The sequence below is a fragment of the Diaphorina citri genome, unplaced genomic scaffold (genome assembly GCF_000475195.1).
Source record: "Diaphorina citri unplaced genomic scaffold, Diaci psyllid genome assembly version 1.1 scaffold1596, whole genome shotgun sequence".
In the NCBI taxonomy this organism is placed as follows: domain Eukaryota; kingdom Metazoa; phylum Arthropoda; class Insecta; order Hemiptera; family Psyllidae; genus Diaphorina; species Diaphorina citri.
This window is the reverse complement of record NW_007379022.1, coordinates 5,567-33,496: the sequence shown is the minus strand read 5'-3', so window position 1 is coordinate 33,496 and position 27,930 is coordinate 5,567. Positions and strand designations below refer to the sequence as shown.

The window sequence follows — 27,930 nt, the reverse complement described above, 5'->3', positions numbered from 1 at the left end:
AATTAACCCTCGGCAGTTGTAAGCAAGCGATTTGTGTTGGACACGATGTTCTTCAAAAGCAGTTTGGTAGGTAATAGGTAGGTAGGTGTATGTGAATTACAATAATTTTAGGTAGGTACCTCTACTTTACCAATTATTGAAATAATTATTATGTTATTTACTTATTTTTATTTTTTTTTTAATAGGTAGGTAGGTAGGTACAATAGGTACATATAAAATAATTATAAATCGAAAATAAATGAATAAAAACTATAATTATTCTGACAGGTATAAAATAGAAAGAACTTAAAACAATTTATAGTACAGTCAATCTAACAATAGAAAATCTACAAAGCGTTTGTTTGGTATAAAATAAAATACCTATGTACATTCGATAACACAGTTGAAGATAAGGAAAGTAAGAAACAAGAAAAACCTTAACAATGATACACCCTGTACCTATTTTGCTGTCAAAAAAGGAAACTCCAAGCACTCTTCTTCTCGATAAGAAATAAACATATTTATTCTCGCCCTCTCCCCCTCCCTTTCTCCTCTCTCTCTCTCTCTCTCTTTTCCCCTCCTTTTTCTCTCTCTCTCTTCCCCTCCTGTTCTCTTCCACCCATCACACAACATTAGGTTGAACATTAAGTATCATTTTCCACTACATATCTTTCTCTCTCTCCCTCCCTCTCTCTCTCTCTATCAGTTTTCCATCTGCCCAAGTTTTGCCTTTAGTTGTGAAATCGTCTTGAATATTTCGGTATCGACAATACCTACCTTCTTTTCGCTCTTTCCTCCCTCCCCTTTTGAGTGAATTTTCGAAGAGGAGTTTTTTTCTTCGTTTTTAGAACTTTTCTAGACCTTCAGACTTTGTTTTACAACATTCAACAGTTTTAGATAAATTTCCTTATTTGTTTATTCTTTGTTAATGATTTAATGGTTCAGTACCTACTTTGGTGAGAAATTTATCCAAAATGGGCAGACTATTTTATTCATATATTTTTATTATTGTTATTGTTTTTATGAATTACCTAATTTATCAATTTTTTTAAGACTTAGCAATTGTTGGATAAATTTAAGTTATTTCTAAAATTAAGCTACCTATTTTCAATGAATGACAAAAACAAAGGTTCAAGTAAAAGAATTAAACTACCTACATACGAGTATATGTGAAATAATTAGGTAATACAATACAACCAGATGCTGTTATATTGATTAATGTTTTTATAGGCCAAAAGAAACTCTGTGAATCACCTACCTTAATCACCTACCTAAGATTTATGTCATATGGAAATCAATAAGTTATTTTAAAATATTTATGTTTCTTAATTACTTAGTAATATCGGTTAAATAAAAAGGTTTAGCAATTTATTCAAGCACACAAATGTTATTTTTTTACTTAGAGATGAATAAATACAGTACCTATTTGAGTTATTTTAAAATATTTATGTTTCTTAATTACTTAGTAATATCGGTTAAATAAAAAGGTTTAGCAATTTATTCAAGCACACAAATTTTATTATTTTTTTTTTTTACTTAGAGATGAATAAATACAGTACCTATCATAATAATTAGATTAACTTATGTTTATACAATTTACATACATATACAACAAACTTATGATTAACACTCACATAAACATACAACGTAATTCTAACACATGGTAGGTACATGATGTTTGCCTGCATCAATTGAAACAAATTTAAAACAAAGTGTCTACTTAATTAATGTTTAAAACTATTACGTAACTTAAAGTAGTCTAGATCATGGTACAAAAGGAGTTCTAAAATAGTATTGTCATCAACACGATTGAAATGCAAGAGTCATTACGTCATGTGAAAGTCACCTTTCAATAGTCTGGACAAAGTTTTCTTGAACTGGTGGTTGGCCAGGGCATAACAGAATGGATTGACTGGACTGTTAGCGTAGCAGAGGAAATAGGAAAACAAGTACAGATGCTCATTGGTGCAAGGAGGACTTTTGCAAAAGCCTTCGACCAGAGCTAGCACGTGGTATGGCGTCCAACAAGCGACGAATGCTCCGAGGATAAACGAGATCGTCCGAAACGCTTTCCTCGCTCGGTTTTCAGATTTGGACTTCTGTCGGTTCAAATGCTTCTTCTTTCTGTTGACAGCCTTCAGCTTCTTGCCAATACTTTTGACGAAATCACCGCGACGTGAAGACCCGGAGTCTTTCTTCTCCAGAGATTTGTTAAGACGCGCTGACACATCCGGAGTGTCACCTTCTGTGATGGGAGCTACAGTGATAGATGTGGTAGCACTGACAGGTGTCCCGATCTTTGGAATTTCAGATTCCGCAAGAGGATTCTCAACGATAGTTGTGATTGGTTTCTGATCTTCAATGTCAACACTGACTTCGGTGTCCATTTTAGTGATGCTTGTACCGACTGATTTAGTGGTCACCTGCTGTACTGCCGAGCGTATGAGTGCTGTCTGTAGCAGAGATGTTGTGCTTGTGGCGACATGTACTGGGGAGTTGGGTACACTGGCAGACACTGGGAATGTAATGGAAGATGGCGGACTTTCACAAATAGGTGAAGCTAGTATAACCGAGCTTTCGTCCATGAATTTCAAATCCTGTGTGTCCATCCCTTTAACCACATCATAGGTATGGTGTGAAGATAGCACTAAACTCTTGGGGCGTTTAATGCTGGTTAAACTGTTCGATGGAGAGCTTGAGGCGGGACTGGTTCTGAAATCTGTCGGTGGAGGAATGATTGAAGTGGACTGTATACTATTGGGAATACTTGACGTATCTGAGATTGTACTTGGAGGATCTGATTGTATCTTGTCTATTTTATTGTCTGTGTCTGGTGTGCGTCTGCTTGCGGAATCTGATCTTTTACTTTGTAGAGGTGTCAGTGTTTTACTGGAGATATTATCAGGTGTTCGGCTCTGTCCAGTGGCTTCCCACTCTATCATGTCTTTCTCATGAACGACTTCTGGATTCATGTTTCCACCTGCATTGCATAAATTCGGATTGGCTGAGTCCAGTAGACTCTGCTCGGGAATTAAAGGTAACTGTGATTTATCTTTGGAGATAATGTTCTCTATCAACGGGTTCAGGATACCATCGGGTGATAGTTTGGTAGGAAGCGCGCCATTCGTGATTGGTCGGAGATTTCCGGAGAGAACGCTCTGTACAGCCATTCCAACGATTGATTTCTTCCTCGCTTGCCAGTTGACTGCGTTACTAGTGGCAACACTGTCCTCATCCGATTCAAACGCCGGACTGCTTGATCTTTCTTTCTCAACGTCTACAATTTTGTCTTTTTGTTCCGAATTGGTAACAGTGGTCGTAGTGTCGTTACTTAGTCCTGAAAAATAGTGAACAAGATTCCTTTTTCAATGTACGAGTAACTCGCTCTGAATTTCAAGAATACACAGCAGAAAGTGATTCAAACGCCGGACTGCTTGATCTTTCTTTCTCAACGTCAACAATTTTGTCTTTTTGTTCCGAATTGGTAACAGTGGTCGTAGTGTCGTTACTTAGTCCTGAAAATAGTGAACAAGATTCATTCAAACGCCGGACTGCTTGATCTTTCTTTCTCAACGTCAACAATTTTGTCTTTTTGTTCCGAATTGGTAACAGTGGTCGTAGTGTCATTACTTAGTCCTGAAAAATAGTGAACAAGATTCTTTTTCAATGTAATACGAGTAACTCGCTCTGAATTTCAAGAATACACAGCAGAAAGTGAGTGCAGAAATCAAAATATGGAATTTAAACTATAGTTTAGGAAGTTTAATAACAGAATCACAGAAAGACTTACCTTTATTAGTCGGCGTCTTCTGGCTGGATGAAGAATCTCCCACGGCCGGTGACAGGGAAGGTGCTATCGGTTTGTCACACAGCAGCGTGGTGGGTGCCTTGGCAATCCCAATCCCTGCCGCCCGTCCCGATATACCACTCATAGCGCCCGCCGATAGCGCCACCATCGACTGCATCTTACGCTGCTTCGCCTCGGATTTCTTCTGCATGTCGTATGCCACCTTGTATATTCCTCCGTAGAGAATGAAGAGGACAATTAGGGTGGTCCAGTAGTACCCTATAATGAGGGCGGTGTTGAAGACAGGATCCTTGAGGAACTGCACAGCACATTCGCCGGGCAGGAGGTCTCGGAACCCGATGAAATGCTCCCACCCGAAGATGCTGATGAAGAAGAGAAGCATCGGGATCAGCCACGTGATGCCCACCATCCACATGACCTTGTCCTTGGTACGCCAGCTCCGATATTTGGCGGCGATCTTAACCGAACAGAACCGATCGATGGTGATCAGGAGGACTGTGTATTGGGATACCAGACATACGGAGTAGTCTACCGAGAGCCAGAAGTCACAGAGGAGAGGTCCGAGGTCCCAATAGCCGGTGAGGACGTAGACACAGTAGAACGGCATCGAGACGGTGCCTGAAACAGAGAGACAGGGGTTCGAAAATTAAACTTACTTACTACGTAGCCATCACAGACCGCGGAGGTCCTTGGCTTCAGCCACCATGCTTCACACTTCTGTCTTGTGCTGTTAACAACTCAAGATGCTAATTACCCTATCCTCCCCATAACAACCCCGTCTATAACAAAAAATGAGGGACCAAGGACAAGAGGAAGATCAAGGAAAAGAAAATTAAAATCGTGTAAAACAAAAGACACAAGAAACACAACCCGGAGCCAAAATTGTGACTTCGTCAACAAATGAATTGCTCAACCTTAAAGGGAATTCACCTAAAAATTTAATATGTATAAAGTTCGGCATGCAACACCGTACTTCGGGTGATAAAATTACAATACTTGTTTTAGGAGAGAGAGAGAGAGAGAGAGAGAGAGAGAGAGAGAGAGAGAGAGAGAGAGAGAGAGAGAGAGAGAGAGAGAGAGAGAGAGAGAGAGAGAGAGAGAGAAGAAAGTAAGCAGGGTTAAACACAACAGCCGATTGATTACTTTGATACCTGCTTACGCGTTAATCCTAGGATTAAGGTCGAAGCTTACCTTGGATTATCTCAGGATTGAATTCACTCGTCCGGGTATTATGGAAATAGGAAATCCTGGATTAATATCAAACCCGAGGTAATACCACTTTCTAAGACGACACTCCCCACACGAAGTATCATTAGTCGTCAAAGTATAGTACCTATGGTCGGCCTATGGCAGGGATAGTACCTATGGTCGGCCTATGGCAGGGATTTCCAATTTCGATGAGTAGATATAAAGTCCATCTCTGTGGCCGAGTGGTCAAAAGCACTGACTCTCAACCTGGAGGTGCTGGGTTTGAATCCCGGAACTTTTTTGTTCTTGAATAGACATGGATGTAAAAGAATGTGCCTTCAAGTAATGCGAAAGCGGTTCCAAGTATAAAGGGTCGCATGACGTGACAATCGAAAGTAACTTTTTTTTATTTATTTATTTATTTAAAAACGGCAAGTTACCTGGAGAAAACGCCAGGTAGTTGCCAAGCGGAATTGGCCCTGATACAAAGTCTGCTCAAAAAAAAGCTCATCTTTTCAAAAGAGAAAAAAGCAATTTATTTTCAAGTACCCTTTTACTATCTCTCGTCAGATAGTAAAAAGATTTTTTTCAAAGAAGATGAAGAAAGAGGAGGAGGAAAAGGAGAGGAAGAAGAGGAAGGAGGAGGAGAAGAGAAAACAGAAAATCATCCCAGGATTTGTTTGCATTATAGCCAGGGGGATAGCTAAGAGGTGGACGTGAAAGAAAACTCAAATAATGGTTAAAGTACACCATCCACAATACCTAGTTATCACCTACCTATACCTAGTCACTCCAGCTATCGTAAAAAAAAAGATTGGCCTCCTGTCCTATACCACAGACAATTGTTGTCCAGGGACATTCCAGTCCAGTTATTTGGTCAGTTTCAATTGGATTTTCAGGTAAACTGGACTGGAATGTTATTGGACGCGAGTGGTGTTTAAATACCAAGTTTCTTATCACATTTATCACATTCATGATGGAATTTGATGAAAATTAAAAGGGGTAAAATAGGAGGGGGGGGGGAGGAACTGATAATAACCAAGAGGACAGCGAGAGAAGAGGTATAAGGGGGTGGGGGGAAGGGAAGAACAGAAATACGTGTAAATGAGTAGGAGAGAGAGAAGAAGAGGACCTTAAAAAGGAAGAGAAAGAGTGGGGAGTGAAAAAGGAGAATATGGGGATAGAAGAGAGTCGGAGAGGGAGAGAGAGAGGGGGGAAATGGAGAGAAGAGAAAGAAGAGGGTAGAAAATTGAAGGAGAAAAAGAGGGTGTTATAGAGGAGGAGAAAAGGATAGTGAAGAAGCGTGATAATAAAGGGTAAATAAAAGAGGAAGAGAAAGAAGAACGAAGATAAAAGAGGAGAACAATAAAGAAGGGAAAGAGAAAAGCGGGAACTATAACTAAAGAAGGGAGAGACAGAGAAACATTCAGAGAAATAAGGGGGAAAAGTGAAAACACAGGGAGAAAAGGTATAGGGAAAGAAGGAGGGTGATAATAACGAGAAATAAGAAAGAAGAAAGGGGGAAAGACAAAGAAATGGAGGGGAAGAGAAACAAGGGAGGGAAAAAGGGAAGATAAAGAGAAATAAAGGGATTCAGAGGGGAGAAACATATGCATAATAGAGAGCCGAATAAATGATATCACAGGCAGACAGGGTAAATTGTCGAATGGCTAAATGAAGGTAGTCATGCAGGGTTGGGAAGGAAAAATCGGGAGAGGTAGTTAATAGGGGAATTTAAAATGGGAAAAGGTAAAGGGAAAATTTAGAATGGGAAGAGGAAAAGGGAAAAAGGTTAAATACGGGAAAAGAGGATAAAATGGGACTAAAAAGACAGGAGACAACGTAAATGACACTATTCCTCCATCCAGTCTGGATGGAGGACTATGTACAAGGGAGGAAATGATATTGGATAACTGAGAATCGGGGTGAAAGGGTTTTTTTTTTTTTTTTTTTTTTTTTTTTTTTTTTTTAAGTGACATGTTGAGTTTGATTGAATAATAAATACCTATGAGTATGAGAGTAGGTACCTATTAGGCATTTAGGTACTTTAAATAATACGTAGGTAATAATATTTTTACATAATTTATTATTATTTTGGCATTTTTATGTAGTGTAGGTACCCCATATTTTTCTTTGGAGCTATTTCTCACTCTTGTTTTCACTTACCAGCATAGCAAAGGTACCTACTTCCAATTTTTATTCACAACTAATATTCTCTCTCTCTCTCTCTCCCTCTCTCTCTGTTTCTTTATTTGAGAAACCTATTTCCATGCTTATTCTTCACGACTTGTGTGATAATAATAATAATAATAATAATAAAAATATTCTAACTTTTTCCCACCATAATAATTAAGGAGAGACTTAATATTTTGTAAAAATAAAAGAAGAAAAAGAAGAAGAAGAAGAAGAAGAAGAAGAAGAAGAAGAAGAAGATGAAAAAAAAATAAAAACTTTCGCCAAAAGTTTTCTACCTTCTTCTTCTTCGAGATATACGTAGGTACCTAAATTTCTTCAAAGAAAAAAGAAAAGACGAGATAGGTATTGTGAGAAAGAAGATAAAACGACGAAGGAGGAGAAGAAAAAGAAGGAGAAGAAGGAGGAGGAGGAGGAAAAGAAGCAGAGAGAAGAGGTAAAAATTAAAGAAGGAATTTAATAAAATTAAACCGACAACAAGGAAGTGGGGGGTTTAGATCCCAATTCTTTTATTTTACTTCTTTATTTTCTTTTCGTCTTCTCCTTCTTCTTCTTCTTCTTGTTGTCCCTTCTTTCTTATCTCTTTTTTTTCTAGGAATTGTGATCCTCTTTATTGTTTGCAGGTGCATCTAAAATTACTTAACAACTACCTATGTGCGGGTAATTAAGAAACTACGCGAGAAAAAGATCTTGCAATTCGTGGGCTTTAGGTTTCTATTTACTAGGGTTCGAATCTCGCTAGAACTATATTTTATTATTTTCCTAATTTAGGTAGGTAATTATTATAATATTTTAATAGGGAGAGAGAGAGAGAGAATTTTTTCACCTCTCATGTGCAGACAGCATATTATGTAGGTACCTATTGTAAGAAAGAGATATTCTCTCTCTCTCTCCCTCCCTCTCTCTCACTGCCTCACTCTCTCATTCTTTTCACCATCTCTCTTCTTTCCCTTTCTCTCTTTTTCTCCTGGCACCTCTTATCTTTCTCTCTCTCTCTCTGCATCTCTTTAAGTCCTTTTCTTTCTCTCTCTCTCCCATTATCTCCCTTCTTCTCCCTCCTCAACCCCCTCTCTCTATCTTCCGTTCCTTTATTAACCATCTCTCTCCCTCCCCCCTTCTTCTCTCAATTCCGAAACACCTTCTCTCTCTCAGTCTCAAACACTTCCTTTCTTTCTCTCTCTCTCTCTCTCTCTCTCACCCTTGCCAACTTATTTCAGGTCCTAATTTGTTAAATGAGTGTGAATACACCATTACAACAGTACTGTGAGAAAAATGTGGTGGTGTGTTTGTTGTGTGTTAAATCTAGTGAGAACAGGTATTTCGTGTGGTGTACTGGGTGAAAGAAAAAACAGGTGTTTTTTTTTTTACAGTGTGTTTTGGAAATTTGGAGACACATATTGGATACTGAGAATCGGGGTAAATGGCACTATAGTGTGTACAAGGGAGTAAATGATATTGGATACTGAGAATCGGGGTAAATGGCACGTTGTGTACCTGAACAACGGGGCAAGAGGGACTGTTCAATTCTAAATCCTATGCTGAGAAGATAAACAAGATCCCTCTATGCCTCTCTCTCTCTCTCCCTAAACAAGGTTTCTCACGCAAATCTGATGATCATGGGCATCAGATACACCGCAGGCCGGGGGGGGTCTAGGCCCCCCAGATTTTTTACGAGGGGACAAGGTATTGTGCCCAGCCTGGGCGCGGGGGGGGGCACAGCTTTAGGTCGTGCAAGTAACCAGACACGTAAGATTTTGCTGTTTTTAATAACACCACACAACCCTTTGGGGTTTATGTGGGTTTTGGGGTAACATCTCCAGACACGTAAGATTTTGCTGTTTTTAATAACACCACACAACCCTTTGGGGTTTATGTGGGTTTTGGGGTAACATCTCATCTCCAAAAACAAAAAAAAAAAAAGAAAAAAAAAATCCTCCCTCCTCTGCTCCTAGCTACGGACGCGACCCGACGTTGATTGCTGTTAAAATTATTCTCTCCCAAAATTAATTACCTCCCAAATTTTATATAGACTCTCGAAACTAATTTATTTCCCAAAAGCACTCTTGCCCACAAATCTGGGAGTACATTCAGGAGAGAAAAGTGAGTGGTGGGAGCTCCTATCAATTTTTAACAGTGTCTCGTCTCAAACAGTCACTGAGTCAACCCTTCATTCTATGAAGTAATTGCTTGGTTGTCGAATGGTACGGTCCACGAAAAATGCCAACAGGACTAGAATGTTGCCTCCGACCGTTAGAATAATGCAGATTCCTGGAACAAAAGAAGTGAATTTGTAAGCGCTGGATCGCGAGTTCGATTCCCATCCGGGACGAATTTTATTACAGGCAAAGGTTCGTTTTCAAAACCGTAGTGATTAGCAGAAAGTAAGTGCAGAAATCAAAATATGGAATTTAAACTATAGTTTAGGAAGTTTAATTACAGAATCACAAAAAGACTTACCTTTATTAGTCGGCGTCTTCTGGCTGGATGAAGAATCTCCCACGGCCGGTGACAGGGAAGGTGCTATCGGTTTGTCACACAGCAGCGTGGTGGGTGCCTTGGCAATCCCAATCCCTGCCGCCCGTCCCGATATACCACTCATAGCGCCCGCCGATAGCGCCACCATCGACTGCATCTTACGCTGCTTCGCCTCGGATTTCTTCTGCATGTCGTATGCCACCTTGTATATTCCTCCGTAGAGAATGAAGAGGACAATTAGGGTGGTCCAGTAGTACCCTATAATGAGGGCGGTGTTGAAGACAGGATCCTTGAGGAACTGCACAGCACATTCGCCGGGCAGGAGGTCTCGGAACCCGATGAAATGCTCCCACCCGAAGATGCTGATGAAGAAGAGAAGCATCGGGATCAGCCACGTGATGCCCACCATCCACATGACCTTGTCCTTGGTACGCCAGCTCCGATATTTGGCGGCGATCTTAACCGAACAGAACCGATCGATGGTGATCAGGAGGACTGTGTATTGGGATACCAGACATACGGAGTAGTCTACCGAGAGCCAGAAGTCACAGAGGAGAGGTCCGAGGTCCCAATAGCCGGTGAGGACGTAGACACAGTAGAACGGCATCGAGACGGTGCCTGAAACAGAGAGACAGGGGTTCGAAAATTAAGAAAATTAAACTTACTTACTACGTAGCCATCACAGACCGCGGAGGTCCTTGGCTTCAGCCACCATGCTTCACACTTCTGTCTTGTGCTGTTAACAACTCAAGATGCTAATTACCCTATCCTCCCCATAACAACCCCGTCTATAACAAAAAATGAGGGACCAAGGACAAGAGGAAGATCAAGGAAAAGAAAATTAAAATCGTGTAAAACAAAAGACACAAGAAACACAACCCGGAGCCAAAATTGTGACTTCGTCAACAAATGAATTGCTCAACCTTAAAGGGAATTCACCTAAAAATTTAATATGTATAAAGTTCGGCATGCAACACCGTACTTCGGGTGATAAAATTACAATACTTGTTTTAGGAGAGAGAGAGAGAGAGAGAGAGAGAGAGAGAGAGAGAGAGAGAGAGAGAGAGAGAGAGAGAGAGAGAGAGAGAGAGAGAGAGAGAGAGAGAGAGAGAAGAAAGTAAGCAGGGTTAAACACAACAGCCGATTGATTACTTTGATACCTGCTTACGCGTTAATCCTAGGATTAAGGTCGAAGCTTACCTTGGATTATCTCAGGATTGAATTCACTCGTCCGGGTATTATGGAAATAGGAAATCCTGGATTAATATCAAACCCGAGGTAATACCACTTTCTAAGACGACACTCCCCACACGAAGTATCATTAGTCGTCAAAGTATAGTACCTATGGTCGGCCTATGGCAGGGATAGTACCTGTGGTCGGCCTATGGCAGGGATAATACCTATGGTCGGCCTATGGCAGGGATAGTACCTATGGTCGGCCTATGGCAGGGATTTCCAATTTCGATGAGTAGATATAAAGTCCATCTCTGTGGCCGAGTGGTCAAAAGCACTGACTCTCAACCTGGAGGTGCTGGGTTTGAATCCCGGAATTATTATTATTATTATTATTATTATTATTATTATTATTATTATTATTATTTTATGTAACTACCTATAGGCTATAGGTCATACTAGGTAGAAGGCAGGTAGGCACTTGAAAATAAATAAATTACAAACTAACATTTCACCAGCAAAATGTCATCATTTCTCCAGCGAACCAGCCCCTGGATTATCTCAGGATTGAATTCACTCGTCCGGGTATTATGGAAATAGGAAATCCTGGATTAATATCAAACCCGAGGTAATACCATTTTCTAAGACGACACTCCCCACATGAAGTATCATTAGTCGTCAAAGTGGTACCTATGGTCGGCCTATAATGGCAGGGATAGTACCTATGGTCGGCCTATGGCAGGGATAGTACCTGTGGTCGGCCTATGGCAGGGATAATACCTATGGTCGGCCTATGGCAGGGATAGTACCTATGGTCGAGAGAGAGAGAGAGAGAGAGAGAGAGAGAGAGAGAGAGAGAGAGGAGAGAGACGGAGAGAGGGAGGGAGATAAGTTAGTGAGAGAGAAAGAGGGGGTGCATTTTCATATGTATAGGGGATCATAAGGGAGGGAGAGAGAGGGAGCGTTGGAAAAACCATGATTTGGTGGTGGGTGCTGGGGTGGTTTCAAGAGAGAAGGAGAGAGACGGTAAAAGCAATACATGATTTGCAATGGCTGGTTTTTAGAGAGAGAAAGAGAGTGGGAGGGTGGGAGAGAGAGAGAGAGAGAGAGAGAGAGAGACATCTGTCTATTTAGTAAACATCACTGCTGTTAGTCTATCAATATGTCACAAAATGTCTGGCTACTATTTCTGTCCAACTTCAACATCATTTCTCTCTCTCTCTCTCTCTCCATCTTTTTCATTATTTGTCTCCCCCCCTCTTCCTCTATCGCCCTCTCTCTCTCTCTCTTCATCCCTACCTTCCTCTCTCTCTCCCTTTCCCCCAATTAAATTAGTTATTTCCATGTGCAACATTTTTCACAACGTCACGTCAATATATAAACACTGAAATAGGGGTTCAATTGACAAATAGAAATAGAGAGAGAGAGAGGAGAGCCAGGAGAATAAAGAGAGAGAGAGAGAGGAGAGCCAGGAGAATAAAGAGAGAGAGAGAGAGAGATGGAGCGAAAAAGAGGCCAGAGAAATAACGGAAAAGAGTGGCATAAAATAGGATAGGGAAAGAGAGAGAGAGAGAGATTCAGAGAGGGATATCTATATTGAAAGAGAAAGGGTAAAAACAAAGACAGAGATAGAAGAGTGAGTGAGTGAGAGACAGAGAGCGAAATAGATTCAGAGAGGGAAAACGGATACAGAGAAAGAAAGGGAGAAAGACAAAGAAAGGTAGGGGAAGGGAAACAACGGAGGGAAGATAAAGAGAAATAAAGGGATTTAGAGGGGAGAAGCATATGCATAATAGAGAGCCGAATAAATAGAGAGCCGAATCACAGGCAGACAGGGTAAATTGTCGAATGGCTAAATGAAGGTAGTTATGCAGGGTTGGGATGTAGGGAAAATTGGGAGAGGTAGTTAATAGGGGAATTTAAAATGGGAAAAGGTAAAGGGAAAATTTAGAATGGGAAGGGGTGAATCCCGGAACTTTTTTGTTCTTGAATAGACATGGATGTAAAAGAATGTGCCTTCAAGTAATGCGAAAGCGGTTCCAAGTATAAAGGTTCGCATGACGTGACAATCGAAAGTAACTTTTTTTTTTATTATTTATTTATTTAAAAACGGCAAGTTACCTGGAAAAAACGCCAGGTAGTTGCCAAGCGGAATTGGCCCTGATACAAAGTCTGCTCAAAAAAAAGCTCATCTTTTCAAAAGAGAAAAAAGCGAGAAAAAAGCAATTTATTTTCAAGTACCCTTTTACTATCTCTCGTCAGATAGTAAAAAGATTTTTTTCAAAGAAGATGAAGAAAGAGGAGGAGGAGAAGAAGAAGAGGAAGGAGGAGGAGAAGAGAAAACAGAAAATCATCCCAGGATTTGTTTGCATTATAGCCAGGGGGATAGCTAAAGGTGGACGTGAAAGAAAACTCAAATAATGGTTAAAGTACACCATCCCCAAAACCTAGTTATCACCTACCTTATCACCTACCTATACCTAGTCAGTCCAGCTATCATAAAAAAGATTGGCCTCCTGTCCTATACCACAAACAATTGTTGTCCAGGAACATTCCAGTCCAGTTATTTGGTCAGTATCAAATGGATTTTCAGGTAAACTGGACTGGAATGTTATTGGACGCAAGTGGTGTTTAAATACCAAGTTTTTTTTTTTATCACATTCATGATGGAATTTGATGAAAATTAAAAGGGGTAAAAGGAGATATAATTGTAAATGGGGACTAAGCCTTATAGGCCCTGGGTATAGCAAGCAATCACTCGAAAAAAATAATAATAATAATAATCATAATATTCTAAATTTTTCCCACCATAATAATTAAGGAGAGACTTAATATTTTGTAAAAATAAAAAAAAAAAGAAAAAGAAGGAGAAGAAGAAGAAGATGATGAAAAAAAATAAAAACTTTCGCCAAAAGTTTTCTACCTTCTTCTTCTTCGAGGAATAGGTACGTACCTAAATTTCTTCAAAGAAAAAAGAAAAGACGAGATAGGTATTGTGAGAAAGAAGATAAAACGACGAAGGAGGAGAAGAAAAGGAGAAGAAGGAGGAGGAGGAAAAGAAGAAGAGAGAAGAGGTAAAAATTAAAGAAGGAATTTAATAAAATTAAACCGACAACAAGGAAGTGGGGGGTTTAGATCCCAATTCTTTTATTTTACTTCTTTATTTTCTTTTCGTCTTTTTCTTCTTCTCCTTCTTCTTCTTCTTGTTTTCCCTTCTTTCGTATCTCTTTTTTTCTAGGAAGTGTGTTCCTCTTTACTGTTTGCAGGTGCATCTAAAATTACGTAACAACTATGTGCGGGTAATTAAGAAACTACGCGAGAAAAACATCTAGCAATTCGTGGGCTTTAGGTTTCTATTTACTAGGGTTCGAATCTCGCTAGAAATATATTTTATTAATTTCCTAATTTAGGTAGGTAATTATTATATTTTAATAGGGAGAGAGAGAGAGAGAGAGAGAGAGAGAGAGAGAGAGAGAGAATTTTTTCACCTCTCATGAGCAGACAGCATATTATGTACCTACCTCTCTCTCCCTCCCCCCTTCTTCTCTCAATTCCGAAACACCTTCTCTCTCTCAGTCTCAAACACTTTCTTTCTTTCTCTCTCTCTCACCCTTGCCAAGTTATTTCAGGTCCTAATTTGTTAAATGAGTGTGAATACAACATTACAACAGTACTGTGAGAAAAATGTGGTGGTGTGTTTGTTGTGTGTTAAATCTAAAAAAGGTTAAATACGGGAAAAGAGGATAAAATGGGACTAAAAAGACAGGAGACAACGTAAATGACACTATTCCTCCATCCAGTCTGGTTGGAGGACTATGTACAAGGGAGGAAATGACACCTCGGCTGGGATTGAACCCACGCCCTCCTGTTTACCAGGCGAGCGCCTTGACCACTACACCACCGAGGTAGGTATTCCATACCTCGGCTGGGATTGAACCCACGCCCTCCTGTTTACCAGGCGAGCGCCTTGACCACTACACCACCGAGGCTGGTTTCTAATATCATTCCCCCAAGTTGTATCATTCCCAAAAATTAAATGTTACTTGTGAAGCATCAATCCCAAACATTAAATATTACTTGTGAAGCATCAATCCCAAACATTAAATATTACTTGTGAAGCATCAATCCCAAACATTAAATATTACTTTCCATTAAATATAAGTCAGATGCGCTACCCTCCAAGCTAGCTAGTCTGGCGGCTGGCCTAACTAAAGGTGTGTCCAACCATAGTCCACCGAATCGATGTCGATCGACGGTCAGTCGACTCTGTGTGGACAGTGTGGACACACCTTTAAACTCCCATATTTATTAACAAAATACTGGCTCTCAGCAAGTGCTCAAGCATCAATTTCGCCAGCCTAGTTGGCTTAGTTGGTAGTGCGTTTGCCTCGTAAGTGCTAGGCCGCGGGTTCGATTCCCGCCCGGGGCGGATTTTACTGATGGGATAATGTTCGTTCTCGGAACGGCTGGCTTTCTCCTATCCTGTCTTCCTTCTCTCTTCGATTTCGGGACGATTAGACCATAGCAGTTACAGTTCCCTCTGTCAAACCTAAAAAAAGCATCAATTTCAAACATCTGATTTGCCAAAATTTGCTTGAGACTGATCTGAAACCGAGAATTTTTGTTCATAAAAAATATGAGTGTAAGTTCCCTGCAAGCTTTACGCCACTGATTTATAACTATAACACCTCTAATTAACTTTGAAACCCCATCAACCGAATTCGCAATTTTAGATGGGATTTAAAATTATCACTCCCCCTCCCCCCAACCCCCCCCTGGGGGGGGGGGGGTTTTATAAGTATTATAGAGCCGTAATGACAAAAATCCCGAGCTCCTGTTGCATAAACCTCGGAACGAAAGTGAGGTTAAGCAACGTTGAGTGCTGGAGGGTGTCTGGACGAGTGGCCCATTTTTCTCGAAATTTCCTCAAAATGCCATCAAGGAATCGCTATTTTTAGCTTACCCACTTTATTTCAAGGAGGTTCATAGAGGGAAATGTAACGGCGGAGGTCTTATCGTCCGAAAGTGAAGAGGAACTATACCTGAAGTTTATATATTCATTTTATAGAAGAAGCGCCCGTTCTGAGCACGAACCGTTACTTTGAGAAGATGTTTCTCAATTCAATACCAAGTTAACCTAGTAGGTAATTTTTTGCCTCGGGGCGAAGCGAACCCACACTCTTCAGAATGGCAGGCGCACCAGCCACTCCAAACAACCCGACCATAAAATCCTATGTCTATTTTTAACTCCATCCCTCTCCTTCTCCCTCAAATCTTTACAACCCTATTGAAACAAACCTTCAGTACGTGTCGACAAAAAATCTAGAGAGACATTCGTCGTCTGAAAACGGAGAGGAAGGATGGAGTGTAAAACACGGGTGCTGATTGAGAAACGGGTTTTAGGGGGAAGCGGAGGGTGAAGTGGTACTCGTTTTATAAAGAGGGAAACAAGCGCGCGCTCTCCCGTGCGTGTAGAGCAGAAGTCTTCTGGAGAATGGTTGTTGAAAAATTTATGTGTGGCCAATTTTTCAATCGACTAATCTATGTTTTTATTTAGTGTCAATTGTATATGTGATTGCTCTGGAGGAGAAGTGTGTATAGAAGTTAAGAAGCTTTGGAGGATGTGTAGGAGGAGGAGGGAGAAGAAAGAAGCGTAGTAGGATTTTTTTTTTTCATGCTTTCTGAGCACAAGTTTTAAATAAAATGCGAAACGAATACGTCAATCTGATAAGGTGTGAAAAAAAATTTTTTTTTTTTTTTTTTTTTTTTTTTTTCTAGATAATATTAAATTTTTTATATATATATTTTTTCATCAGGCTTCTGGAACATGGTGGGAATCAAGGATGTTCATCAAGCTTTATTTTGGAATCAAGACGGTATGATGGCCTGATAATTTTGAGTAAAACCCCGTACCGAACAAGCTCTGAGTAGTCTCAGGAGCCATATTACTCGTAAGGAGCGCGGTAGTGCTCCGCCCCGCCAAGTCAAGAAAGTTTGATCTTACCTATGATTAGTGCTATTAGTATGGATTGCCATAGCTCGAAGGGGGGCAGTACGGGGGTTATTGTCGGCTCGCCCACACTGAACAGGCTCGAATTGAGGCTGACATTAAGGAGGGTACTGTTTGTGGCACTCTGGTGTGGAAGCTCCATGATATTGGCACCGTACTCCGGGGCGGACTCGGCGCTGTTGCCAAGCGCCGCGTATCTGGGGACAGAGAACGAGTTCAAGCATAGCAATATTGCAAAAAAGTCAATCTTTAAGTTAGAATCCCCAAAAAAGTGTCAGGCTAATCACTGATCACATTAAACTCACCCAGCTTAAAAATACCGTTAAAACAATCGACAGTATGGTAATTATTTCACTCAATAAAATTGAACAAAATCGTCCATATATCAACTACGCGGAATTAGATTTCAGTGACCCATTAGGAACTGGTGCTAATCTAATTATCTAATTTCAGTGCTAATCTAATTTCTAACTGGTGCTAATCTAATTTTAGTGGGAGCTGGTGCATTGAAGGTAGATCTATCCAAACAGAGTTTTGATTCCGTGTTGATTTTGTGTTGAATGAAAATTTGTGCCAATTTTGTTTATGATAGATACTTCGAGGTAAGTCTTACTTTCTTATCTTTTCTTCAAAAGTTAACTTTGACTTACCCTTCAGCTGTGTCCCAGAAGGAGTTGACCTCGGACGCATTGTACGTGAAGATACACTGTTCCGTGAACAACTTCTGATACACATAGCGGCAAAGTCTATCTCTCTGCTTCTTCAATTTCCTGTCAACACACAACAAAAAAGAGTAAAGCTAAGTAAAACGTAAAGAAAAAATAATAACTGTGTTGAACATAGGACTTAAATGGTTGTCACAAAATTTGTGTTTCCCAATTATATCGTTTCCCAATTATTGCACCTAGATAAATTTTATGTCTTGACTATGACTCGAACCACCAACCTCCAGATCCAAAGTCCAACGTGTTAACAACTGCACCACTGAGGTGGACAGTTTATTTTGTAATTCCAAATCAGGAATGGCCACAACATTGGCCGGAGATTGAACCCACACTCTTCTGCTCACCAGGCCCACCCGGTCAACAAAATTAAACATCCAAACTGACCGCTAAACCACTGAGGCATACACGCACACACACAAAACACCAAAAAATAATTTATTCAAAAACCAAACTAATTATTTTTTTTTCTGAAATAATAATGTATGCTGTATTGTTACAATAAAATAACATAATAATAATTTTGGGAGGGAGTGGGGAAATTCATGCACTGCTCGACCTCAAATAGATTTCGTGAGTACAATAGCAATTTTATAGGGAGGGAAGGAACAGAGAGGGAGTTAGAGGAGGAAGGGAGAAATAGAGAGGGAGAGAGAGATAGGGAAGGGGAGCCAAAGAGGGAGAAATGGAGAAAAGGGAGAGAGAGAGAGAGAGAGATAGGGAAGGGAAGCCAAAGAGGGAGAAATGGAGAAAAGAATGGAGGGAGAGAGAGAGAGATAGGGAAGGGGAGCCAAAGAGGGAGAAATGGAGAAAAGAATGGGGAGAGAGAGAGATAGGGAAGGGAAGCCAAAGAGGGAGAAATGGAGAAAAGGGAGAGAGAGAGAGAGAGAGAGATAGGGAAGGGAAGCCAAAGAGGGAGAAATGGAGAAAAGAAAGGAGAGAGAGAGAGAGAGATAGGGAAGGGAAGCCAAAGAGGGAGAAATGGAGAAAAGAATGGAGAGAGAGAGATAGGGAAGGGAAGCCAAAGAGGGAGAAATGGAGAAAAGAATGGAGGGAGAGAGAGAGAGATAGGGAAGGGGAGCCAAAGAGGGAGAAATGGAGAAAAGAAGGGAGGGAGAAAGAGAGAGATAGGGAAGGGGAGCCGAAGAGGGAGAAATGGAGAAAAGAAGGGAGGGAGAGAGAGAGATAGGGAAGGGGAGCCAAAGAGGGAGAAATGGAGAAAAGAAAGGAAAGAGAGAAAGATAGGGAAGGGGAGCCATTTACTCCAGCAGTAGGCTACCACTATTATTGTGGTCAAATTCTCAAATTATATTGAGGATAAAATTCCATACCTCGGCTGGGATTGATCACACGCCCTCCTGTTTACCAGGCGAGCGCCTTGACCACTACACCACCGAGGCAGGTAAATAGGTAAGTACGCTCGGAGAATGTTCGAGCATACCCGGCCTTCGAACTTGCTCAATATTCACCAACACTTTTGTACAGACAGACTTATTTAGCCTTCTAAACTTATTTAGACTGGTTAGCTTGGAGGGTAGGTCTCTGCCTTGTAAGCGCTAGGTCGCGGTTTCGATTCCCACCCGAGGTGAAATTTATACTAAACCGATATTTTTCGATTTTAGGACAACTAACTTTCTCTTATATAATTATGTAATACATATAATTATGAGTATATTCTCATGCTCTCTTCGATTTCGGGAAGATAAGACCTCGTTTGTTCCAGTTCCCTCATAGAGGAGAATAAAAATAACTCCTCAAAGTTTCTCCCACTCCGGACTCACATGAGGAAGTAGATATCATTATTTTTAGGTACCTATATCTCTCACCGCTCCCTCCCTCTAAGTCCTCTCAGCCACCGGAAAAGAAAAACAATACTTCAAAAAATTCTCCCAATAAATACCGAAATGTGCGAGAAAAAACGAAAGTTGTTTGGTTTTCCTATTGGAGAACAGGGAGAAAAAGGAAGAGGAGGAGGAGGAGAAATAAAAGTTGTTTGGTTTTTATATTGGAAGAAAGAGAGGAGGAGGAGGAGGAGTAGAAGAAGAAGTAGGGAGAAGAAAAGAAGGGCAAGGAGGAGGAAGAGGAGAAGAAGAAGAAGAAAAAGTAAAAGAAAAAGAAGAAGAAGAGGAAAAAGAAGAAGGAGGAGAAGGAGAAGAAGAAGGAGGAGGAGGAGAAGGATAAGAAGAAGAAGAAAGAGGAGAAGGAGGAGAAGGAGAAGGAGAAGAACAAGAACAAGAAGAAGGAGGAGAAGAAGAAGGAAAAGAGGAGGAGGAGGAGAAATAGAATTAGGAGAAAAGAGAGGAAGAGTAGAAAGAGGAGTAAAAGAAAAAAGTAGGAGGAAGAAAAGGAGGAGAAGGAAGAGGAGGAGAAGATTAAGGAAGAGAAGAAGATTAGGGAGGAGAGGGAAGAGGAGGAGAGAGGAAGGAGGAGAAGGAAGAGGAGGAGAAGATTAAGGAAGAGAAGAAGATTAGGGAGGAGAAGGAAGAGGAGGAGAGAGGAAGGAGGAGAAGGAAGAGGAGGAGAAGATTAAGGAAGAGAAGAAGATTAGGGAGGAGAAGGAAGAGGAGGAGAGAGGAACGAGGAGAAGAAAGAGGAGGAGAGAGGAAGGAGGAGATGGAAGAAGAACAGAGAGGAAGGAGGAGAAGGAAGAGGAGTAGAGAGGAAGGAGGAGGAGTAAAAAAGTTAGGAGGAAAAAGAAGAGAGCTCAAATTTTTTGACTCAAGGGTTGACTGGAACGTCTGAATACTCTAGTTTTAAAATAAACTTGAGGACGGAGAGAACCATTTTCCTGGTTGCTCACATCATTTTGAAGACGTTCATTTTGAGTTGACTTGGCGTTCACATTACCACAGTACTTGCGAACATAACAAGAATTTCTTGTATAAGTACCATTTTCATTTGAAACTGTAATTTGATTTCCATTCACATTCACAATTTCATAAATATCTGAAGAGAAATACTTATCAGAAGGTTTTTGCTTGATAATTACTCTATCCCCTTCCCGCAGGTCAAGAGGTTTGACAGAGGGAACTGTAACTGCTATGGTCTTATCGTCCCGAAATCGAAGAGAGAAGGAAGACAGGATAGGGGAAAGCCGGCCGTTCCGAGAACGAACACTATCCCATCAGTATAAAATCCGCCCCGGGCGGGAATCGAACCCGCGGCCTAGCGCTTACAAGGTAGACGCACTACCAACTAAGCTAATTTTAATTTTTACTACATTCATTTTTTTTCTTCTCGTGTAAGAATTAGAATATTATACCCAGGTAAATTTCATTTCACAGTGAGAGTCGAAGGATTAAGGTCTTTTGGTTGTAAAATGGGCACTGATCGATCTACGACAACCGCCAACCCCTTTGAAACGGGAAAAGAAAGAAGACGAAGAACAAGAAGAAGAAGAAGAAGAAGAAGAAGAAGAAGAAGAAGAGGAAAAAGAAGTATTGAAGGAGAGTGAGAAGAAGAAGATTATTGTACATTATTGACTTTTTACTTTGGAAAAAAAAAACATACGAGAATCACATTTTATTGTGTGAAAGATAAGAAGTTATACTTTTCGTTTCTCTTCCTTCCTCCTCCTCCTCCTCCTTCTTATTTTTCTTCCTAATGAAAAGAAAATGAGACTTTGATGGCAATAAAGAGAGAGAGAGAGAGAGAGGGAGGGAAAGAGAGAGTAATTTTGAGGAATGATAGATAACTGGAAGAGATTGAACTTTGAGAGTACACCAGTAAATATTCTCTCTCTCTCTCTCTCTCTCTCTCTGGGGTCTTATCGTCCTGAAATTAAATAGAAGATAGAAGGAGGATTCGAACCCGCAACCCAATGCTTACCAGGCAGACGCTTTACAATAATTGAAGCTAACTGCTTACTAGTCCTGCTAAATTAGATAACTGGAAGAATTTGAACTTCGGAAATACCCCGGGAAATATTCAAAAGAATCATCCCAGTTTTTGTTCTTCATTTTCCCCCTTGTTTTTTTTTTTTTTTTTTTTTTTTTTTTTCTGAGTAGAGCACCTATTCTGCATGAAACATGACGGTGTATCGCGAAATTCCATAAAATGATGACATGCAATATAGCCTGGCTGTGTAGGTAGGTATGTAGGAGAACACGGGGCAAAACGATACCTCACCCTTTTTAGGAGCTGGGAAGTGCTGAGCTCTCTTGGATGGACTAGGAATGACATACCTAGGTAGTATTACTTACCTAGAGATAGGGAGAGTGCGAAGAGAGAAAATGGAGGGGGAAAAGAGGGAGGAGGAAATAAGGATTAGCAGTTATAAGAAAGGAGAAAGAGAGAGAGAGAGGTGTGGAAGAATATGGAGGATAGAGGGGGAGAGGATAGAGAGAGAGAGAGGGAAAGAGAGAGGAGGTGGAAATAGTTAGGTAACTAACAAAAGACATGCATGTCTGAAGAGCTTTTATTCGATAATTAATTACTTTCTACTTATCAGATAATCTTCTCTTTCTCCCCCCCCCCTCTCTCTCTCTCTCTCTTCTACTTCCTGTCATTCTCTCTCCCTCTTTATCTCTCTTTCTTCCTCTTTTCTTTTCTCTTTCTTTGTTATTCTACGATTTTTCCATCCCTCCTTTCACTATTTTCCTCTTTCTGTCTCTCTCTATCCTTTTTCTCCTTTTCTCTTTCTCTCCCTCCCTGTGTATCTCCTTTTCTTTCTATTCCTTCTCCTTCCTTCCCCATTGAAGAGTTTAAAATATCGCGTGTGAAGGATTTTTTTTTTCTTTTTAGTTCATGTTTAAAGTTCAGAGTGGAAATCAGTACCAACTAAATAAAAAGATGGCTTATCTCGAGAACGTAGAACAATTCTACCTTAAGTCTATACCGATATAATAATATTCCTACATAGGTAGGTATAGGCTATAAGGTAAAGGTAATTAAGTTCTAATACCTATACCTGGCCTTTGAAGAAAACTAGGTAATTAGGATCACATCTTGATGGAAGACTCAGATGGAAGACCACTACACCATCTGCCTCGGTGGTGTAGTATTATCCAATCTTTGCAAATAGGAGCGAAATGTTTCGTTCTTCTCATCGAACGGGGTAATTGCACATTGAATTTTACCATCTCTATTTCCTCCAACCTGATTTTGTACAAGCCGGTCCAAAGCTTGCACTAAGCTGTTTGCCAAATCTGGAATTGATCCACTCGTTCCTGATATCGTATCAGGCATGTTAATATCCAGAAATGCAAAATCACCAATAAAATCTGCCTACTGCGCCAATGTTAAATATTGAGGAAAGAACAACATTTCGGTTCGGAGGAAAATTCAAAGAAGACTGAAAACTTTATTTTCAAAAACTAGCAAACCAAACATTAGCGACTGGCCACAACAGTATGTACCTACTTAACAGGTAGGTACCTAGTAAAATTATTTTCCTACTTTCAATAGATAGGTAGGTATTATGAAAAACTCAGGATGTAAACCTACGAGTACCTACGTATACCTACCTTTGTTTGTAAAGCTCATGTTTTATTTTTAGAAAAAAAAAACTGCTTGTAACACTTAAATGATGGAAATAACTAGGAAATAGTTAGGTAACTAACAAAAGACATGCATGTCTGAAGAGCTTTTATTCGATAATTAATTACTTTCTACTTATCAGATAAAATCTCTCTCTCTCCCTCTCCCCCCTTCTCTCTCTCTTTCTTTCTTTCTCTTCTATTTCCTGTCATTCTCTCTCCCTCCTCCTCTCCCTTTCACTATTTTCCTCCGCTATCTTTCTTTGACTGTGTTTCCTCCCCCCCCTCATCGCTCTCTCTCCCTCTCTTTCTTTGTTCTCTAATCTCTCTTTCTCTTTCTCTCTCTCGCTCTTTCTTTCTCTCTTTCTTCGATCTTCCTCTAACTTCCTTATTTCTCCTTTTCTCTTTCTCTATCACTTTCCTTACTTCTCTAAGTCGTCTCTCCCTCCCTCTGTAGGTATCTTCTCCTTTTTCTTTTCTCTTTCTCCTTCCTTCTTTATTGAAGAAATATCGCGTGTGAAGGATTTTCTTTTTCTTTTTAGTTCATGTTTAAAGTTCAGAGTGGAAATCAGTACCAACCAAATAAAAAGATGGCTTATCTAAGAACGTAGAACAATTCAACCTTATAATAAGTCTACCGACATAATATACATTTTCCTACATGGGTATATAGGCTATAAGGTAAAGGTAATTGAGTTCTTATACCTCAAAATACCTATACCTCTGGCCTTTGAAGAAAACTAATTAGGATCACATCTTGATGGAAGACTCAGATGGAAGACCATTACACCGTCTGCCTCAGTGGTGTATCTCTCTCTCTCTCTCTCTCTCTCTCTCTCTCGCTATCTCTTGTCTTTCTTCCTCTCTCTTCCTTCTGCCTTTTTCTCTCTCTCTCTTACTCTCGCTCTCACACAACCCACTCCTCCCTTGGGGCAGTTGCCCCTACACCTAAGCCTCGGAGTGGGCTTTTTGTGTTTGGAGTTAAGCTGGAACAAACTACTAGGAGAAATTCCTTTAAATTCCTTCGAACCAATCTTCTGTGCCTTTTACAAGGCCGAAAACACCGCAGGCTTTTGTAGAAGAAGAAGGAGGAGAAGAAGAAAAAGAAGGAGAGAGAGATGAAGGAGGAGAAGAAAAAGAAGGAGAAAAAGATGAAGGAGGAGAGGACGAAGACGAAGGAGAACAAATAATACTGAGGCAATTGTAGGAGTGAAATGGATTTTCTAAAGTTGTGGATGGAGTCAGTATTTAATTGTTTTTTTTTTTTTTTTTTTTTTTTTTTTTTTTTTTTAAAGGTTTTAAGAGAAGAACATGTAAATATTTTGATTTTTTTAAGAGGTTTGACAGAGGAAACTGTAACTGCTATGGTCTTATCGTCCCGAAAACGAAGAGAGAAGGAAGACAGGATAGGAGAAAGCCAGCCGTTCCGAGAACGAACATTATACTATCAGGATAAAATCTGCCCCGGGCGGGAATCAAACCCGCGGCCTAGGGCTTACAACGCAGACCCACTACCAACTAAGCTAACTAGGCTGGCAAATAAATTGTGAAAAGGCTCTTCACTACAGATAATTTTAATGATTTATGTAGATGTAGGTACATAATATTTAAAAAGATATTAGATAACTACCGACCTAGGTACCTACATATAATGTAGCTTTGTCCTAATTATTTCCATTTTAACTTCAAACCTACCAAGCAAGCTGGTAGGAAAACTAAGAACATCAAAAGGTGCCTAATTTCAGGAGTTCTCTCTTCCCCCTTAAAGTAGGAAAAAGAAGTGGAAGAGGAGAAAGAGGAGGAGAAGAATAAGAAGAAGAAGCAGAAATGTATTTCGTGCTTCAAATTGCGTATGCTGAAAAGGAGGGCTAGAGGACTGAAACTAAGAAGAAGGAGGGGGAGAAGGTCAAAGAAGAAGAAGAAGAAGAAGAAGAAGAAGAAGAAGAAGAAGAAGAAGAAGAAGAAGGAGGAGGAGGAGGAGGAGGAGGAGGAGGAGGAGAAAAGAAGGTCTGTTGTTAGTCAAAAGCGAAATTAATTATTCAAGACATACCAGTAGGGGAGGGGAAGGAGAGTCTTAGGGGAGGGGAAATGGAGGGGAAGAGAATGGTAATACCTATCTCTCTGAATACAAATGAGCGGGCTTCAACCTCTAATTGTGTTTCCTCGTCCTCGCCTGAAGAATAAATGATGGAATTCCTTCAAAAATATATTAGCTTAGGATGGGAGAGGGGTGGAAGGGAGGGGAAAATGAAGGTTGGTGAAAGTGGAGAGTTAGGAAAAGAGGGGAAGATTGAGGAGAGGGAAGAAGGTGGAGGGATTTTTAATGGATAAGAGGGGAGAAAGTAAGAGAGAGGGAGAAGAAGTTTGAGGGGGTCATACTGGATGAGGGAGGAAAAAGTAAGTGTGTGAGAGAGAGAGGGGGGTAGGGAGAAGGAGGGTAGTAAAAGACGGCAGGGGAATAGTAAGAGAGGAGGGAAGATTGAGTTAGGGGAAGAGATTTGAAGCTTCTAGCCCTCTTGAATTTCAAAACAGTTGTAAGGCCGAGTTGTATAAATGAGGTCAACACATTGATCGTACCTATCTATGTAGAAAACCTTAGGCTGTGTCCACACTCAAAGTCGACGGCCGTCATTCGGCGCGACAAGGGGAATTTATGGTTTTCCAGGCTGTGTGGACTGACTAAATCAGCAACAGTTAGGTACCTACCTACTTACAAAGAGATCAAATTATGGGAGTCCTGAATTTTCATATTGCAAACATCTTTTTACACTGGTAATGTGGTAATGCCGCCCCTCGTCGCTACTCTATTAAAGTAGCCATTCAATGGTCCTCACGAGGCTGAGTGCACCCCGAACTCCAAGCACAGAGCCAAAACTTCGACCCTGCCGGGGATCGAAGTAATTGCAAAATAATTGCACAGTATTTGCAAAGTAATTGCAAAGTAAATGCAAAGTAATTGCAAAGTAATTGCAAAGTATTTGCAAAGTAATTGCAAAGTAATTGCAAAGTATTTGCAAAGTAATTGCAAAGTATTTGCAAAGTATTTGCTGAAGAGTCCATCCACTTCAATTCTGCCCCATTCTAACCCTACTTTTCTTCCTTTCAACAACATGCCCCATTGAGCATTGGTTTTCAGTGTGGTTTAGAAAGCAATTAGGCTCGGTAGGTACTTCTGTTGCTTTTTTGAGAAATAATGGCTTTCGGGTTTTGAATTTTAAATGATTATTCATTAGGCATGGATAGTTTAGGGTTTGAAAGCTTTGGGAGAGAGAAGACAGACATCGATTGTATTAAGCCTTAGGAGAAAGCGAAGAAATGTAAGGGGAAAAACGAAAAGAGGAATACCTAGATTAATCGACAAATCATAATTCCTTGTAGGTAGTTGTTGAAAGGGCCCTTTCATTTTAGAGATGTTTAAAGAATTTATTATACAAGAACTGTTTACTCTTTCCAGTGGACTACTCGGTCAATGAGTCAGATCTGACTCATCGAGTAATCCACTCTTTTATAACTCACACTCACTCTTTATACGACGCGACGTCTTTACTTAATTCCTACTGCATAAAAAAAGATTGTCTTAACAAGAATTGAGTACTAGTAACTTTTATTTGACATACCTACAATCGAATAGTTGGAATGAACCTTCAAAAAGTTACCGAAATACCGAGGATCCCATGTGTAAAAACGTGTTTTGGCACTAAAAACTGACCGTCGAAAATTTTGCGCGAACAGGATAAGGAAAGTAAAGAAGAGGCGTGGCCAAACTTACCACTGGGTTATATAATCCGGCCCAATGGAATAGATGGGCGTGGACTTGGCGTAGGTGGGCGTGGAACTGAAGTTGCTGAAGGGGTCCTCGTAGAAGGAATCTGAGGTGATGTTGACGACGTCGTCCGATGATCTGTCTCCCGATACGACATCTTCTAGCGAAGTCTCCTCCATTACTATCTGAAACCAGAAACAAGAGACATACCTATTTAAAACTATCTGAAACGAAAAATAAAATAAATATTTAAAACTACCGTTATCGGGGTTTTTTGACAAAATTATTTTTGTAGAAATAATACAAGAGTTTACAAGATGGTGAGTCACCTATTTGCACTCTGAAACGTTCAGATCAAAAGTTGACCCCGCTCAATTTTGGGATCCCAAATTTCAACTTGCGACGTGCTTTGGTGCAACGTGAACATGTACCTAATTTCATCAAAATCGGACCAGGGAATCGCGAGTTATAGCGGAACAAACATCAAAACCAAATGCAAAACGGTCGAGTGAAAACGTAGACCTTCACTTCGTTCGCTCAAAATTAACAACAACACGACGTCGTCCGATGATCTGTCTCCCGATACGACATCTTCTAGCGAAGTCTCCTCCATTACTATCTGAAACCAGAAACAAGAGACATATTTAAAACTATCTGAAACGAAAAATAAAATGAATATTTAAAACTAAATTTCATCAAAATCGGAGCAGGCAATCGCGAGTTATAGCGGAACAAACATTCAAACAAACATCAAAACCAAATGTAAAACGGTCGAGTGAAAACGAAGACCTTCACTTCGTTCGCTCAAAATTAACAACAACACCGATGACAACAATAACAACAACAACAACAACAACAACAACAACAACAACAAAATCACATTCATGCAGCTATTTCAAAGACATCCTCCACACACAAGAGACACGAGTTGTTGAGTTGAAAAGCTCGTTTGACCATATAGAAAAAAAAGAAGATAAAGTCCTTTGTACGCTTTTCTAATACATTGTATCCTGTACATTGTATGTTGTATGTGTCTAACACATTGTATGCTGCAGAGGTTCCCAATTTGTGGTAAGCATACCACTAGTGGTACGCGGAAGAATTTCTGGTGGTACGCGAGGAGATTATAAAAACTCATTTGT

General features: G+C 40.2%; 1 protein-coding gene across 1 annotated transcript; it reads right to left on the bottom strand.

Annotated features, from left to right (window-relative positions):
- Positions 1-1,543: 1,543 nt before the first annotated feature.
- On the bottom strand, positions 1,544-26,974 carry LOC103516547 (muscarinic acetylcholine receptor M3). The gene is given in 7 exon segments (XM_026828912.1): positions 1,544-3,316; positions 3,770-4,405; positions 6,981-7,002; positions 9,333-9,436; positions 16,821-17,023; positions 17,477-17,596; positions 26,795-26,974. Coding segments are annotated over 7 exon segments (2,769 nt in total). The 5' UTR covers positions 26,968-26,974; the 3' UTR covers positions 1,544-1,805.
- Between the last annotated feature and the right edge of the window lie 956 nt (positions 26,975-27,930).